General features: G+C 39.3%; 1 protein-coding gene across 1 annotated transcript in view; it reads left to right on the top strand.

Moving 5' to 3' along the window:
• Positions 1-4,160: 4,160 nt before the first annotated feature.
• Positions 4,161-15,957, top strand: part of FARSB (phenylalanyl-tRNA synthetase subunit beta) — a 61,115-nt gene continuing 49,318 nt past the window's right edge. The window contains exons 1-5 of the mRNA XM_031452264.2: positions 4,161-4,266; positions 8,028-8,083; positions 10,750-10,904; positions 12,525-12,594; positions 13,181-13,296. Coding sequence (XP_031308124.1) covers positions 4,209-4,266; positions 8,028-8,083; positions 10,750-10,904; positions 12,525-12,594; positions 13,181-13,296 — 455 coding nt within the window. The 5' untranslated portion in view covers positions 4,161-4,208. The remainder of the gene's footprint in view (positions 4,267-8,027; positions 8,084-10,749; positions 10,905-12,524; positions 12,595-13,180; positions 13,297-15,957) is intronic.

The following is a 15,957-nucleotide window of genomic DNA, read 5'->3' as shown; positions in this document are numbered from 1 at the left end:
CAATGGATGGACTTTCACTCATGTTTGTATCTTTCTGATTGTTTATGGCTACATGGTATATGACCTGTTGATTCCTCTGGTCTATTATTATTACTTTTCCCCCCACAACACATGCCATTTCCCCAGTTCTGGCTGCTATCATTTCTCCTCTGGATTACTGCAACCTCCTAAATGATTTATGTGCCTTGTGTTTGGTCCCCTGAACTACCATCCCTAATCCCTTCTCTACAATGTAACTAAAGTGATGTTTCCAAAATACCAAATTAATCATGTCATATCTCTGCTTAAAATATTTGAATCTCTTCCCATTGCTCTTAAAATAAAGTCCAAACTCTTTAATGTAGTTTTGGGCCCTGCACAATGGGGTATCCATCCCCTCAGTCTCAGATATAACCCTTCGACTCTCACAGTCTAAGCTTTAATCCTTCTGAATTTCATTCAGTTGAACAACCAAGTTTCAGGAAGAAGAGGGAGCCACCTAAGTCTTAAGAACAACCAGGGATTTAAATGCTTCTAAGTCTCTCTCCACTATCTTTTCTTCCAATGTCCGTATCATTTTAGCACACTGCAGATTAGTTTTCTCTGTATGGTGGCAAACATGGCTGCCAATGGCTCCAGACTTGCATCTTACTGTTTCCACTGTTAAATAAAATGGACCTCAAGTTCTCTGTGGTTCCAGGTCCAAAAAACAGTTTGGTTCAGGTGTTTACAGCTGGACCAATTCACTGGCATGAGATACAGGGTCCCATTGCTCAAAGGAAAAAAAAAGGAATGCTAAGCAGATTATCCCAAGTTTTCTCAATCATAATCAGTTAGAAGAGAGAAATGAAGGAGGAGGACTTCAGTATTTCTGGCTTGGACCACTCGGTAGATGCTCATGACGTTGAAAAAGATAGAGAGTACATGGGGAAGAACAAATTTGGGCGAAAGTGCAATGTTCAGTTTTTGAGTGTGAGATGACAGCCTGTTGGACATTCAGGTCCGGGTGTTCAGAAGCTGGTAAGAAATATGCACGGGAGAGAGATATAAGTTGAAGGTTAGAACGGGAGCCACCTGTGTTAGGTGGTAGTGAAAGCTGAGATCTTTTCAGGGAGAAGATCACCAAAGACATAACTTTAGAGGGTACTCCACACCGAAGGTAGGAAAGGGTGGTGTAGGAAGTAGAAGAGCCTGCGAGAGTTAATATTTATCAAGTGTTCACAATGTGCCAAACATGAACTCTTATATTAAAATTTGTACAAACATGTTATACCTATGAAGTAGATATTATATTATTATCTTCATTCTATAAGGAACTAAGGCTTCTCAGTATTTAGTAATTGGTCCAAGGTCTCAGTAAGCGGTAGATACAGAATGGTAATCTGTGACTAATTTATAAAACTCTTGACACTGCATTTTTATTACCTCTCAGATAATAGAAAAATCCAAGGAGCCAGGAAAACTGAGAAAGGAGAATTTCAAGAATGAGGGAATGTTCAATAGTATAAAATGTCTAACAATTTTATTTTTAAAATACAATTAAAAATAAACATTGGTATGACAATTAGGAAGTCAGTACTGATCAATCTGATTCTTGGCAGGTCTAGCAGACTTTCCTGGTTCCATATAGATTCATCAATAGAAGCTCAAGAAGATAGATGGACTTTGATCATGTTCTAAAAGTTTCAGGATAATCTACAAAGGGATTAGAATGCCCCAGGAGATTTATAAGAAAGGCATATGAGATTCTAGCCAGAACAAAACTACTTCTGGATACATAGCAAGTAAAATAAGGCCAGTTATTGTCAATTATATCATCTATTACCTGAATTTACAGCCCTATCTCACTCTCCTGGAGGCAGCAGCCCAAGTTTTAGTAAGTTTAATACTAGAGGTAATTTATAGTCTCAGATCACTTGGATTGTTAGCTTGAGTGTAAATATCTAATATATGAAAGGCATTTAGTATGTTTCAAATTGTTTCCACATACTTTATCCCCAAAACCATCCAGTAAGGTCCTACCTCCACTTTATGGATGAGGAAACTAAGGCCGGGAGTGGACAATATTTGGTTTTGGGGAGGAAAGCACACACATAATGTTCGCATGACACTTTAGAAAATCTGCTACTCCACTGTGAGATGTCATCAGACACAGTACTGCATTTTCGGGACCTAAGTGGGAAGGATTTCAGATCAGACAACTTCTCTCTCCCAATTGCTACCCAATCCACAAGCATTACAGGAAAATGGCACAATCATTTCAGAAACTTTCTCCACATATGTTACATGGTTTTACAGGGAAAAACATCATGATTGCACAGATCTACGCAGGCTCTGATCCTGTGTGGTGATGAAAGAGCCACCAACGTTTGATCAGGCAAAGGAGGAGAACCAAACATGATTGGGTAGGTGAGCATATAGCAGATAGGAACAGAATGCCCCTGGGTAGTCTGAGGATAGCAGGAAACTGACTAGGCGGATAGACAACAATAATGACAAAGCCCAATTTCTAGGACCTCTGACACAAGAACTATGCTAGTCATTCGTGAGTATTATTTCTAATTCTTACAATAATTCTTGAAGGTGTATATTATTACCATCTCTACTTTATAGATGAGGAAACTGAGGTTAAAAGCCACAGAATTCTTTGGAATGCCCAGAGGAGAGCAGGTCAGCATGTAATAATTCAGGAAGTCCTTTATTCACTAATTCATTATTCACTAACTGAGTACCAACTTGAGGACAGAGAATTTTATTTGGCATTGGAGATATTTGCCATTGATGGGGCCTCTGCGAACCTATTTTGTTGGACACTGGGAGGGGACTGCCTGCAGCCATAGAGGGAAGCTAACATAGGGGAAAAAAATCTGCTTGATTGGCAGCCAGGAAGGCCTAAATCCCACCCAGCTACCCTTCCCTCACCTGAATGGACTTGGAGGCCCTCACTCACTGTACCGTAGAAAGGATAAGGGCAAGGCTCCCTTGTGGAAGCGTGTCAGCTCTGCTTTCTGTGTTGGGTGACTCAGACAGAGTGGGCCTCAGTTTTATCATTTGTAAAATGGGGATAATAGTAGCACTTACTGAGTGTATTACTTCCCCATAGTTGCTGTAACAAATTATCACAAACTTGGTGAGTTAAAATAAAGAAATATATTCTCTCACCCATCTGGGTGTTAGAAGTCCAAAATCAGTTTCACTGAGCCAAAACAAAGTGTCTGTAGACACCACAGGGCTGCCCTGGAAGGGTAAGGGAGAATCCTTCCTTGCCTCTTCAGTTTCTAGTGGCTGCTAGCATTCCTTGGCTTGCGGCTGCAGCACTCCAGTCTCTGCCCCAGTGGTTATACTGACTCGTTTCTCTGTCAAATCTCCCCTTTATAAGGATAGGTGACTGCATCTAGGGCCCATTCTGATAATCTAGGATAATCTCTCCACTTCGAAATCCTTAACTTAATCTTAAAAGACTGTTTCCACTTAAGATAACATTTACAGGTTCCAGGGATTAGGGCCAGATATCTTTGGGGGCTGTTATTCTGCCTATTACTCTGAGGGTTGTAAGAAGGCGATCTAACGCTGGAAGAGGATTGAGCACAGCATCTACCAGTGGAGAACACAGAGTAAATAGCAGTCTGTTTCCGCTTTTAAAACGAGGTTATTTAAGGAAGCCAGCCCTTACAGGGCTGCAGTAAGGTTCAAACAAAGCACAGTTATAACACGTAGCAGGGCATAAGGGAGATTAAGGAATGAGATGAAAGCAGTTCTGTAGTTTCTCTCGCTCCCACTGTTTTTGCACACCCTTCTATCCCGGCGGCCTCAGACCCCGCCTACTCACAGTCCCACCCCTCCCGGGAGGATTCTCCACCTCGATGCCCCGCCCCCTTTTACGCACCCCACCCCCCTCCCGCCCACCTGTCTTGGCGCCCTCCGTCCGTCGTGCGTTTGAGGCGTGAGGGCCTTCGCGGTCTGTTCATTCTACTGCCCATCAAATCCTAGCCCTTTCTACACAAGTCTGTCTCCTTCCTCAGCCTGTAGTATATTCACCCAAAGAAGTTAGATTTTCCGAGCTTAGTCGTGGCCACTTACTTGCTTTCAGATGAAAAGCGAGAGGAGAAGCTTTGGGGAGTAGACCGGCGATATTCAAGACAGCCCTCACGGACGGGGCCGGGTCCTACATACCTCGGTCGCCGAGCCCGGGCCAGATCCCCGCGCAAGCGCAGTGGGCCTGACTCGCCATGCCGACTGTCAGCGTGAAGCGTGATCTGCTCTTCCGAGCCCTGGGCCGGACCTACAGTGAGTGCGGGCCGCATAACTCTGCGCCTCTCCTCGGAGGCTGGGACCCCCTCCAAAAGGTTTCGTGGCAACGTTCATGCTGCCCAGCTGGTTTCGGCCTTGGGCGCTCAAGGTCTAGATAGGGAGGGCTGACGGCCCCCGCGGCCAGGCCAGGGTGATGTAGCCTCTGGGAACCGGTGTCGCCGCGGGTGCATTTGCATCACCTGCAGGTGCTGGGCTCGCAGTGTCATTCATTCAGGGCTCTCATCGAGCGCCTACTGCCTGCCTGATGCCAGGGAATAGAACAGGAGTGAAGCCCCGGGTTGCATCCCGAGTGTAGCCAATTAACTGCTGTAAGAAAAGCGCTGTGGAAACTCTGTTTGTGAATAGGAGAGGGGACGGCATTCTGTCCTTGTTTTATTTTTTTAACTTTTACTGAGCGCCTGTTAGGTGCCAGGCACTGGCCTAAGAGCTTTGGGAGTACAGTGGTGCACATAGCACTTAAGGGCCACGTTCATATTCGGATAAGAGAGGCAGATAATAAATCCAGCATATTAATAAAATGATTTCGGATAACGTTAAATGCTGTCAGGGAGAAAAAAAAAAGATACTGTGCTAAGAACAACATTAGGTAGGGCGGTAACATTTGGGCTGAGCCCTGAGTGTTGAGTCTTCACTGGATGGGCTTGGTCATCGTGCTACACTTAGGTTCTTCAGTTCGAAAACCACTGGCATTAAAAAAAAAGGGGAGACATACTAGGTACAATTATCAGTTACCATATAGATGTAGCAGTTGAAGTGACATCTGCCCCGCCCCATATTATCAGCTTGTATAACGGCTGTAGCAATTGATTTGTGAGAGCTATTTTTGGTTTTAGGATTAGATATGACAAAGCCCTAGTCGGTTTAATAGATACTACTTCCTACAATAAGATACTACTGTGGAAATAAAGTTAGCTTTTGAAAACTTAACCTAAAGGTTCACTTTTAGATACTACGTACAGTTGACCCTTGAACAACCCAGGTTTGAACTGGGCAGATCCACTTATAGAAGGATTTATTTTCAACAATAAATACTACAACATAATCTGTGGTTGTTCAGTCCCTAAATGCAGAACCCAGGAGGGCCAACTATATAAGTTATACAGAGATTTTTGGACATGATGGAGGCAATGGGAACCCTTGAGCCTTGCCTTGTTCAAGGGTCAGCTGTATTCTTAAAGTGTTATTCTCCTTCTGCCATAAGGCCCTGGAAAGAGTTAATTATTTTGTCCTCTGAACTTGGCTCGAATTCTCTACACTTTTATTTCATACTGTGCATAATTATGTTCCTTACCCATCTTTCTAAACCATATTCTCACTCATGCTGTACGATGTACCTGAATTATACAAGAGAGTAGGTGGCAAATATTTGCTGAAGACAACTGTGATCAGTTTCCACGTGGGTATCCATATCTGGGAAAGTAAGAGATAATCCAAGTTTTTAAAAATGATGAGATTTATAACCTATTCACTGTCATCTGATGTTTTAATGTATTCCCTAGCTGCCCCCTTCCCTTTTTTTTCATATTGAGAGAGATCGGGTAAGCTTAATTATCCACAAATATCTGTCAGCTACTGACTCATTAAAATTTCACTCAGCAAAATCTGTGTTGAGATGTACTTCAGACAGGTTAGAAATAATACTTATCATTAGTTTGTATTTTATGTGTTATTTCTTGAAATATTTTAAATGTTAATTAGGTTGGGATAAAAGTTGGAAAAACATTTTGGCAAAGCTTCTGGTTTCCAAGTAGTGTGAATCCGACTTGTCCCCTCTCCCTTTTTTTTCTCTTTCAGTCTTTTTTCTTCTTGTTTTCAGATAATGTCTCCTTTACTCTTCTATCCCCATTCCCTCTATTCTACAGTCCCTCCATGGTTGCTTTTCGTCTGTCCTAAAATTCCATTGTTTCATCAGTCACTGCCTTCCCTTCCGCCACCTCTTTGCTTATTGAGGATTAGCAAAGAATATTTTTCGGGCTGCTTTTATTCTTTAACATTGCTCCTCTGGGGCAGTTTTGTCACCTTTGTCTACCTTTTTATCGTCTTTCTGCTCAGATGTTTTCCTCTTGCCACTCATTTTCTTGTTAACTGATTTATTTTCACTGTTCTTCAATTCTGGTCCTGTTCTGCCTTGGTGTAATAGCAAAGTGTGGCTGGGCTGGAGAATATGCTTCCAAGCTCACGCTTGTGGTTGTTTCAGACCTCAGTTCCCAGAAGGGTGTGAATAGCAGGAGGCAGGGAATCACTGGAAGCCTCTGTTATTTCCTGCCCCAGTTAACTATACCCCTGCTCACATGCTCACCCACACCAGAGACCTGGGAGTCCTCCCGCTCACTCACGGTTCCCACCTCCCTCTTGGTCAGTCTTCGAGCCTTATGGAATCTGTCTCTGATGTTTCTCACATTCTTCTTTCTCAGACTCCCTGCTCTGCTTTGATCAAGTCCTCACTGTCTCACTTGGCTGTTGGCAGTAGATTGTCTGCTCCAGTTCTTCCACCACCCTGCCAGCATTCTTTAAAACGCAGATCTAATTGAGCTGCTGTCCAGCTGGACATCCTTTAGTGTAACTCCCCATTACCCCAGGCAGGGCAGAGGGCATCACGAGCTGACTTCTTCCTACTTGTTCCATCATGGCTCCTGACATGAACCTCATGCTTCATCCGTATTGAACTTTCTACATTTGTCATGCTGTTTCTCACTCCCTACCATCCCCGTCTAATAAACTCATCCTTTCTCTGAAGCCTCAGCTGACCCTTGGTGGAGCTGATTACTTCCTTTGTGCCTATGCTGTACCTTACACTTATCATAATTGTATTTACACATCTAGCTTGTTTACTACAGTAGGAAGTAGTTAAGGCAGGAATTGTGTTTTATTTATCTTTGCAGCCCTGATACCTAGTTAAGTGCCAGGATATAGTAGGTGCTCAATAAATGTTTGGTAAATGGCAGTTCAGTATCAGGATCGGGAATTTTAAGACCAGCTTTTTGCTAGACTATACTGGTGATGACAGTTTGTGTTCAGTTTTGGGTAACAAGAAAACCCTAAAAATGTTGTGTCAGGTAGCAAAGCAGAATAGAATATAATTTAAAAGTAAGGAAGAGAACTATTAATTTTTGCAGACCTACCACGTTTCAGGGCATTATGCCAGGCCCATTATCTGCATGAACTCATTTAAATCTTTCCAACAGTTGCATGCTTTAAATCAGTGGCTGTAAAATGCTAATTTTTGGATGAGGCATTTTAGCTCACTTTATGGATGAGACATAGGAATCAGAAAGTTTACATAAGGTGCTAAGCTCTCAGAACTAGTAAACTGAACAGTCAGAATTCAAACTGGGATTGGCACGGCTCCAAAGTCAACTGTTAGGCCACCTTAGAATTTTAAATGATAGGATTTATATGACGTTGTTCCATCATGCTGGATCTGTGATTCTGTGCCTACTTTACATTGGGTCCCTACTTAGGAGGTCACTTTTCTTCTGAGTAAATGTAAAGTCCCCAGTGCAGGTAACCTGATTCCGTAGTTGATACTATTTAGATGAATCAGCCTTGTAATAGTTTTCTTTTCCTTTAAAAATTTTTCTTGGCCAAACTTTTAAAATTTGTTTTTAAATGGTGATATCTGATGCCTGATATTTAGTATGCTTGATGTAAGGCAATTTAAAAAATGCAATTTATATGCTATACTCATTTGTACTGAACAGATTAAAATTAGCAATCTCTTTTTTTTTTTTTCCTAGCTGACGAAGAATTTGACGAACTATGTTTTGAATTTGGCCTGGAACTTGATGAAATTGTATGTATTGGATATTTATTTGTCTCATATCCTGTGTATAAGTTCATTTTTCAGAAGTTTATTATATTTTATCTTTGTTGTAAGGTGGAATATTTGTGGGCCGTGGTAATTTTTGTGTTAAGGGGCTAAGCTCTGGTTCTAAATGTGTCTGTTGCTTTGTATAAAGTCTCAAAAGGGGTCCCTGCCTTATTCGGATGCAGACACCTTAAGCTGTCAGGTTAGTGCTGTGGAGGTGGGTAGACCCTCTCAGGTAACCCTAGAGTGAGAGTGAGCTCCCGGTGCCATTTGCAGATGACCATATGGAGAGGGGTCTGGGAGCAATGGAAGCTCTGCTTCAGCCAGAGTTGCTGTCTCCTTGGCCTCTGACTTCTACATTTCCTCTGTGCCCACCTCACCTTCCTCCATGTTTGTTTAACCAGTGTTAATTCATTCTTCCTTCACTACTGTATACATTGATCTTGTAAAATCATCTCCTATTTTTTGAAGAATTGCTTGTAAAAATGATTTTGAAGCATTTTCCTGGTCTTTTGATTGTATAATGGTTAAAATGTTTAAACAATAGCTTTATTTACAAAATATATTACTATAATGATTATATATTAAAGACATTTGTAACTAAAAAGATAATTAATATTTCTCTGGTAATTAGTGTTATTTTTTCCCCCAAACCTTTTATCTTCTTAGTCTATTCAGTGTTTTCTAACACTATAAAGTTTGAGGAGCTTCAGACTGACAAAATGTGTATTGTCTTGTTTTTCTTGCTGTTTATTTACTAACATTACAGGAAGATTTTTTTTTTTTTAATTAGTGATCATCTATATCTTGAGAGGTCAGCTGAGATTTCTGTAGTTTATATTAAATTGTTACTAATTTTATTAGGACTCAAAATTATGTTTGAGGCTGTGTGATATTGAAGAGCACTGGACTGGATATCAGAAAATTTGAGTAACAGTTCAAGCTTCCACATTTACTAGCTATGTGACCATGGACAATTACATTGCCTCTCTGGACTTCATATATTGGTCACTCTGGGCCTCCTTTTCATCCGTGAAATAAGGGGGTTTGGCTTATATGATCTTTATAGAACTCTTTGGCTCTGAAATTTCTGTGGTCATTGATTTCTATAACATTTTTGTCAGCATTGATAAACCCAGTCTTCACATATGATCTTTGCATGAACTGAGATACTGAAAATGAAAGAAGGTTTAAGCAGCTGTGTCTTTTTTTGCAAAAGAATTAGGTATTTTTTTGTTCAGGTGTTTCCTCTTCTCTGGTTACCACATTTTTTTCCCCTTGCTTATGGGGGTCCCTCCTGAAATCCGCCATCATCTTTCTTCACTAAAAAAAAATACAGCAATTTTATTGATTCCTTTGAACTTGGTTTAAATTCTGATTCCTCTTCTTGCCTCTTTTCATAGCCTTCCCTATCCCCCTCATCTCTTTTCTCCTCTCCTTCTCCCTCCTTTTTATCCTCCTTTTATTATTTTTATATTTCCTCTGATTTTTAAAATTGTCTCCTGAGCTTGAGATACCCAGTGTAGGCGGTCCCAGCATTGTATGGACCCCTGTGATTCCTCGATTGTGACTCGGGTGTACAGTGCTTATTGACTGAATTCTTCTACCTGCCGTGCAGGTGTAGACTATAACTCTTTATTTGGGCAATGATTTGAACTGCTCGTATTGTGACAGTGGGAGGGCACCATGTTAAGAGAAAAATCATTACATGTTTTGATAGGAATCCATCAGTTATTTTAGCAGGTTGCTGGTGGTAGAAGCAGTGGGAGTTCCAGTTAAGTGGGGTTTCCAGATAATTAGTGAGTAGCATTAACAGTTGGATTATGACTTTTAAGCATTTTGATTGAAAATTTCTTAAGTATACCTACAGTTCCCTGCTGTAGTAAACATAGGCAATGGAATTTAATTTCTTGGCAATGGTTGTTTTTTAAGAAAATATGTTATTCTTTGCTCTGATGTGGTGATTGAGAATATTCTAAGCTTTTTGCCACTGCGTTAAAAATTCTCCTAGTGTTACTTCTCTTCTCCCTCTTGTTTGCTTTCATTCTTGCTGCTCTGTACCTTTTACGGTCATTAGATTGCTTCCTGTTGTACCTTTAATTCCTTCTAATTTACCCCACAGCTTCTGATGATCTCTTCAGATGTTTTTGTTTGCTTTTATATGATTACTCTCATTCTCACGTTGCTTTAAGACTTTGGTGCCCACAGGATTTAGCTTTTAGAGTTATTATCTTATAAAAACTTGCATATCTTTTATTTGGTGAATTCTCCTTCCTTTTTCTCATTGACACTTTTGTTGTTGTTGCCCTGTGTTCTTGTGTTTTCATTTTCTTTTAGATCAGGGATGAGCAGACTTTTTCTATAAGGGGCTAGCTTTGAAGGCTGTGTAGTCTCTGCCACAACTCAGCTGTTGTGGTGTGTACTTAACAACAGATAATATGTAAATGAATGGGTGTGGCTATGTTCCAATAAAACTTTATTTACAGAAACAGGCGGCAGGCATGATTTGGCCCACTCCTTGCTTTAGATGGTTTTGTGCTGCTCTGGAAAGAACAGGGATAATGTAGTTACTACTTGGTAGGACTAAGAACTACTTTTTCAAAAGAATTTAGACTTACTTAGTTTTATTTTACTTTGGGGGTTTATTTTAGACTTCGGAGAAGGAAATCATAAGTAAGGAACAAGGTAATGAAAAGGCACAGGGGGCCTCTGATGTTGTTCTCTACAAAATTGATGTGCCTGCCAATAGATATGATCTCCTGTGTCTGGAAGGATTGGTTCGAGGACTTCAAGTCTTCAAAGAAAGGTAAGGGAATCAGTTCATTAAATACTTGGCTAAGTTGAATTGCTTTTTTCTTTGCCTGTCATTATCAGCAACCCTTTCTCAGTTTCTAGAAGAAAACTTATTGGACAGGTACACCAGCTTTAGGTCTGCATAGAGGGATGATTCGACCTGTGGATTGCAGCCATTTGAAAATTTGCCTCAATATTGAGTCATAGCCTTTCATTTTGGGAACACATTTTAAAACTAGAGTGGTTAATGATTTTATGGCTTCTTAAAAAATTCTTCAGTAGGTTCATGTGAGTTCTTTCAGTAATCCAATTGGAAGAGATAGTTCATTGGATTTGTTAGAGGTTGAGAGAAAAGTACAGGTGGCAAAACTTTATATGTCGTTTTCTTAAGAATTTTGAGGAAGCTCGGGAGTGGATCTTCCTAACTGGAAAACTAAAGATCTTAACGATGGCTGTGGGCAAGTTCACTGGCCTTTCTAGTTTCAATCTCTTAATTTGTAATGAATATTTTTAAGTCTCTGCCTAACTCTTCAAGTAATAAATTTAGAAAATGATGAACATATAAAGTGAAAAAGAGGCAAAACAGTAAAGCTATCAAAAATAATTGTTTTTGGTTTTGAATACTTATACATTATCTCATGAGTTGCAAAAGACTGAGCCTAAGAGCCTCAGGCAGATGGGCTAGACTCTGGAACTATGAGGCCTTCAGATGAGTGACAGGTGTTGGTGAAAGGGTGATAATTGGGCATTTGGTTAAGGTGGTTAAAATCTGGGGGTTGACCCAGTTGTTTATCTGCATGACAATCAGATGTTTATATTTTGGGGGTCAGGGATAATCCCTTACAGTGTGTTTCCCAAACGTCTCTGATTTGAATTTCTGTTTTTAACAGGCACCTTGTAAGATTTTTATAAGACAGAATTAGGAAAATGACTTAAGACCTTTGCTACTCAAAGTGTGGTCCATGGACCAGCATCATCTGTGTCACCTGGGAATTTGTTAGAACTGCAGAATCTCAGCCTCTACCCTAGACTTTTTGAATCAGAATCGGTTTAACAAATTCCCCAGCTGATTGTAGGCATTGAGGTTTGAAAAGCACTGACTTAAAATAGTAGTTCCCACCCTCTCCTAATGATAACAATTACCTGGACTATGCCTTCAGAATGTACTGTTTACCAGGCCTTTCCCTTGAATATTCTGATTCATTAAGTCCAGATGGGACCAGGCCATCTATATTTTTAATAAGCTTTATTTTTCTTAGAAGCTCAGAATCTCATGATTGGAATAAAACTTAAAGGTTATTTAATTCAGCCCCTCAGCTGATGTTTAAATGCCCCCATACAATTGCTTAGGTAAAATGGTTTTCTAGCCTCTGCGGAGACTCTAGGGATAGATTAAGCATTACCATGAGGCATGAGGCATCCTAACCCATTTTTAGACAACTTGAAATGTTAGGAAGTTTGTTTTTTGTTATTGTTGTTTTGTATTTAATATTCAGTTGAAATTTGGTTTGCTGTAACTTTAACCCACTGTCCTAGTTCTGTTCATTTTGCATGCTTTCTATACACAGAATAGGATAAATCAGTTTATCAAATCTTTTGGTTAATATTGAGCAAGTGTGTTTTAACATTTTAGGATAAAGACTCCAGTGTATAAACGGGTAATGCCTAATGGAGAAATCCAGAAATTGATCATCACAGAGGAGGTAATAAGGGTCAATTTTTATTTTCCTTTTAAAAACATTTCTTATGTATGTAAGGTGGAACAAAGCTCAGCCTTCTGCCAAGTATAATTTTCTTTGATCTTTTGCTAAAATGGATGTATATTTAGCCTCTCGTTCTTAAAAATTGTCATTTTGTTTTTAACCAAGAAATGAAAGGGAACAGAGCATCTGTTTTCCATGAAAAATTTCAGAAAGTAACATCCAAATATTTGTTTAAAATACATTTGGAAAAAAAATACATTTGAGATATAATTGTTTAAATTATGGTATTAAAATTTAGAAAATCTTTGGGGGAAGGCTATTTGGTAAAAATATTAACTATCAGCAGGCAACTTAAAGGTTGATTTTTTTTCTCAATAATTTAGTAAATTTTCAGTAATCTGAAATGTAAATTTCATGAGGACAGTGACTTTTTTTCTTATCACCACTGTACTTTATTACTTGTTGATTGAATGAATAATATACACTTGTTTAAATGAAAGTTTGTGACAGCTAACTTTTTGTTACAAGATGTTATTACAAAGAAAAGGATTAACATTTACCGTTTGTCATGATATAATGATTCCAGACAGCAAAAATACGCCCTTACGCTGTCGCAGCAGTTCTCCGAAACATAAAGTTTACTAAAGATCGCTATGACAGCTTCATTGAGCTTCAGGAGAAGTTGCATCAGAACATTTGCAGGTTTGTGGCTGCATCTTCTCTCTTCCCTGCCGCCCCCTCTCCTTCCTCCTTCTCATCCCTTTCTTCCCCTTCTCCTTCCCCTTCTCTCCCTCTTTCCTTCCCTTTTTCCTTTCTTTCTCTACTGCATATTTTTTCAAAGCTCTGAATTAATAATATGTGAGAGTGACAAGAGTTTAAATTTGTTAAATTAAATTTAAGTTTAAATAAGTTTCAGTTTACCAACAGCTATTTGTTACTGCTTATAAATAGTGTCTACATGGAGAAGTAAGCTATATTTTGAAAACTATATAGAGAAGAAATACCTACTCGTAGAGGTTTTCTTTTTTTGTTTGTTTTTGTTTTTTGGTTCAAATTACTAGCAGTGGATTATACTACTAAGTATTAAACCATGGTAATTTGAAGTTTCACTTCTCATTTTCAAAATAGGCAGAATTTTTTGGCTTAGATCTCACTTTTTGATTGAATATAAGTATAAATTGACAGATGAAACTTGAGACTTTTAAATAATTGAATTTTTGTTCTCACCTCGGCGGCACACATACTAAATAACTGGATTGTCTTATTCTGTCTTTGGCGTTGCTGTACATCATTTCCCAGAGAGCTCCCTTTAGTGAAGTGATCTTCAAACCTATGGAATTCCTAACCCCTAAAGGTCGAGGAAGGTAACAGTGGGAGGGAGTCCTTCAACTAATTGCAGTATTTCAAAAATACTAGTAGAAATGATATATTTACTCATGATAAGAAATGTCAGGCTTTAGCTAACACATCCAGTCTTTTTGTGTTGGTCTTAAAATATATCAACATAAGTTGATCTCATGCTTGTCAAAGGATTAACAGTTATGTACGTCTTAAATAAAAATAGAAAAAGTAATTTTTATTTTTTAATAATTGCAGTGATTGCAGTTAGGTTTAACTATGGAAACTAGAAGAGGCTTATGTGTAAGGGTTGGGCTAGAGACAGGGGTCGGAGGGGCCCTTGGATGTTTTCCTCTGGTGTGAAATATATTTTAAAAATAAAACACCTGTGGTTTAGCTCATGAGGTTTCTTTTTCTTGAAACATCATTTTTCTTTTTTCCAGATTCTGAAGAACATTTATTCCAAAATGTTTTATAAAAATAATCTATTTGTCATCTTACAGATGTTATTATTATGCAAAATAATAAAAATTTAAATACCATTTCAAGGCGAGTGGGTATAGCTCAGTAGTGGAGTGCATGCTTAGCATGCAGGAGGTCCTGGGTTTAATCCCCAGTACGTCTATTAAAAAAAAAGAAAAATGAATATTTCAAAATAAAGAACAAGGTAGAGGATTTCGGACAAGCATAGATACATCTAGCAAGTGGCTGAGCCCAATTATCTGTTCTGTTCATTTGAAGAATCTAATTTTTATCTAAATCAGAAGGCATTTCCTTACTAATTTGACTTTAAGCTCTGGTTTATGCAGTATTTCTGGAAGTCATGAGCTTTTCCTAAGGGGAGGAATAAATCACATCCTAAAACTCTGGTTGTACCAGAGTCAGTAAATCCTGTGTTTTTCATGAGATACGTTCATGTCATTTAAATTATAAAATTGATTGGCATAAAGTTCTTTATTATGTTCCCTTATTATCCTTCAATATATCTGTATTATCTGTTTCAATATGACCTCTTTCATTCCTGTTCCTTTTCTCTTATTTTTCCTGATCACTGTGACTAGTGGTTTATCAATTTCTTCAGTGCGTGCAGCGTATATCAGTTTTCAGAGAAGCAGCTTTTGGTTTCATTGACTTTTCTCTGTTTTTTTTCTGTTTGTCTGTTTTCATTGATCACGCAGTGTTCTGTCTAGGGCTAATTAGCCCTTACTACTGAGCCAAGACCCTTGTTCCTGCTTTATCCATTGCCATACGAATAGTGAGGTTTTGTAGTCTGTGAGCGCTGTTCCCTTGGACAGTTCTTTCCCTGGCGTTGGGTGGTTTCCTCACATGTGTGCACTGATCACTGCTCAGCTGACTACTCACTGGGGCCCCTCTGCACTTCTGCAGAGTTCTCTCCTCTCTGGTGCTCTGTGCAGTGAACTCTGGCCGTCTTGATCTCTAGGCTCTCTACCATGTCTTCAACTTAGGGAGTCCACTGGACTCTAACCAGACCCCCTTTCCTGCCCTGTGGCTTGAAGCCCCTCCAGGCAGTCAGCTGGGTAGTTGGAGGGCTCCCCTTGTTTCCTGTCTCAGGGATTGCCGCCCTTCATTGCCTGATGTCCAGTGCCAGACACGGAAACCATTGTTTTGTATATTTTGCCTCTTTAATGATTGTTTCAGGCAGGAGAGTAAATCTAGTTTCTGTTAATTTTATTTGGCTGTAAGTGTCCAGTGAATTTTTTACCCATTATTTTACTTTTCATCTCTAGAATTTATATGGTTCTTTTTTAAGTTTTTTTTTCCTGCTGTTTATCCCTCATCTCTTCATTATGTGTATATTTTCTTGAACATTTTTTGTAGTAGCATTTTTAAAATTAGTGTGGTGATTTGAGGATCTGGGTCATCTTGAGCATTGGTTTTTATGGGCTGGTTTTTTCTCGAGTATGAGTCATGGTTCCCTGTTTTCATAGGCACTGCTTTTTGATTACATATAGAATGTTAGGTTGTGGAAGAGGCTCTTGATTTTGCTCTTTTTCTCTGACAAGC

This window comes from Camelus dromedarius, chromosome 4 (genome assembly GCF_036321535.1).
Source record: "Camelus dromedarius isolate mCamDro1 chromosome 4, mCamDro1.pat, whole genome shotgun sequence".
NCBI lineage: Eukaryota > Metazoa > Chordata > Mammalia > Artiodactyla > Camelidae > Camelus > Camelus dromedarius.
This window is presented reverse-complemented; position numbering and strand designations above follow the sequence as displayed.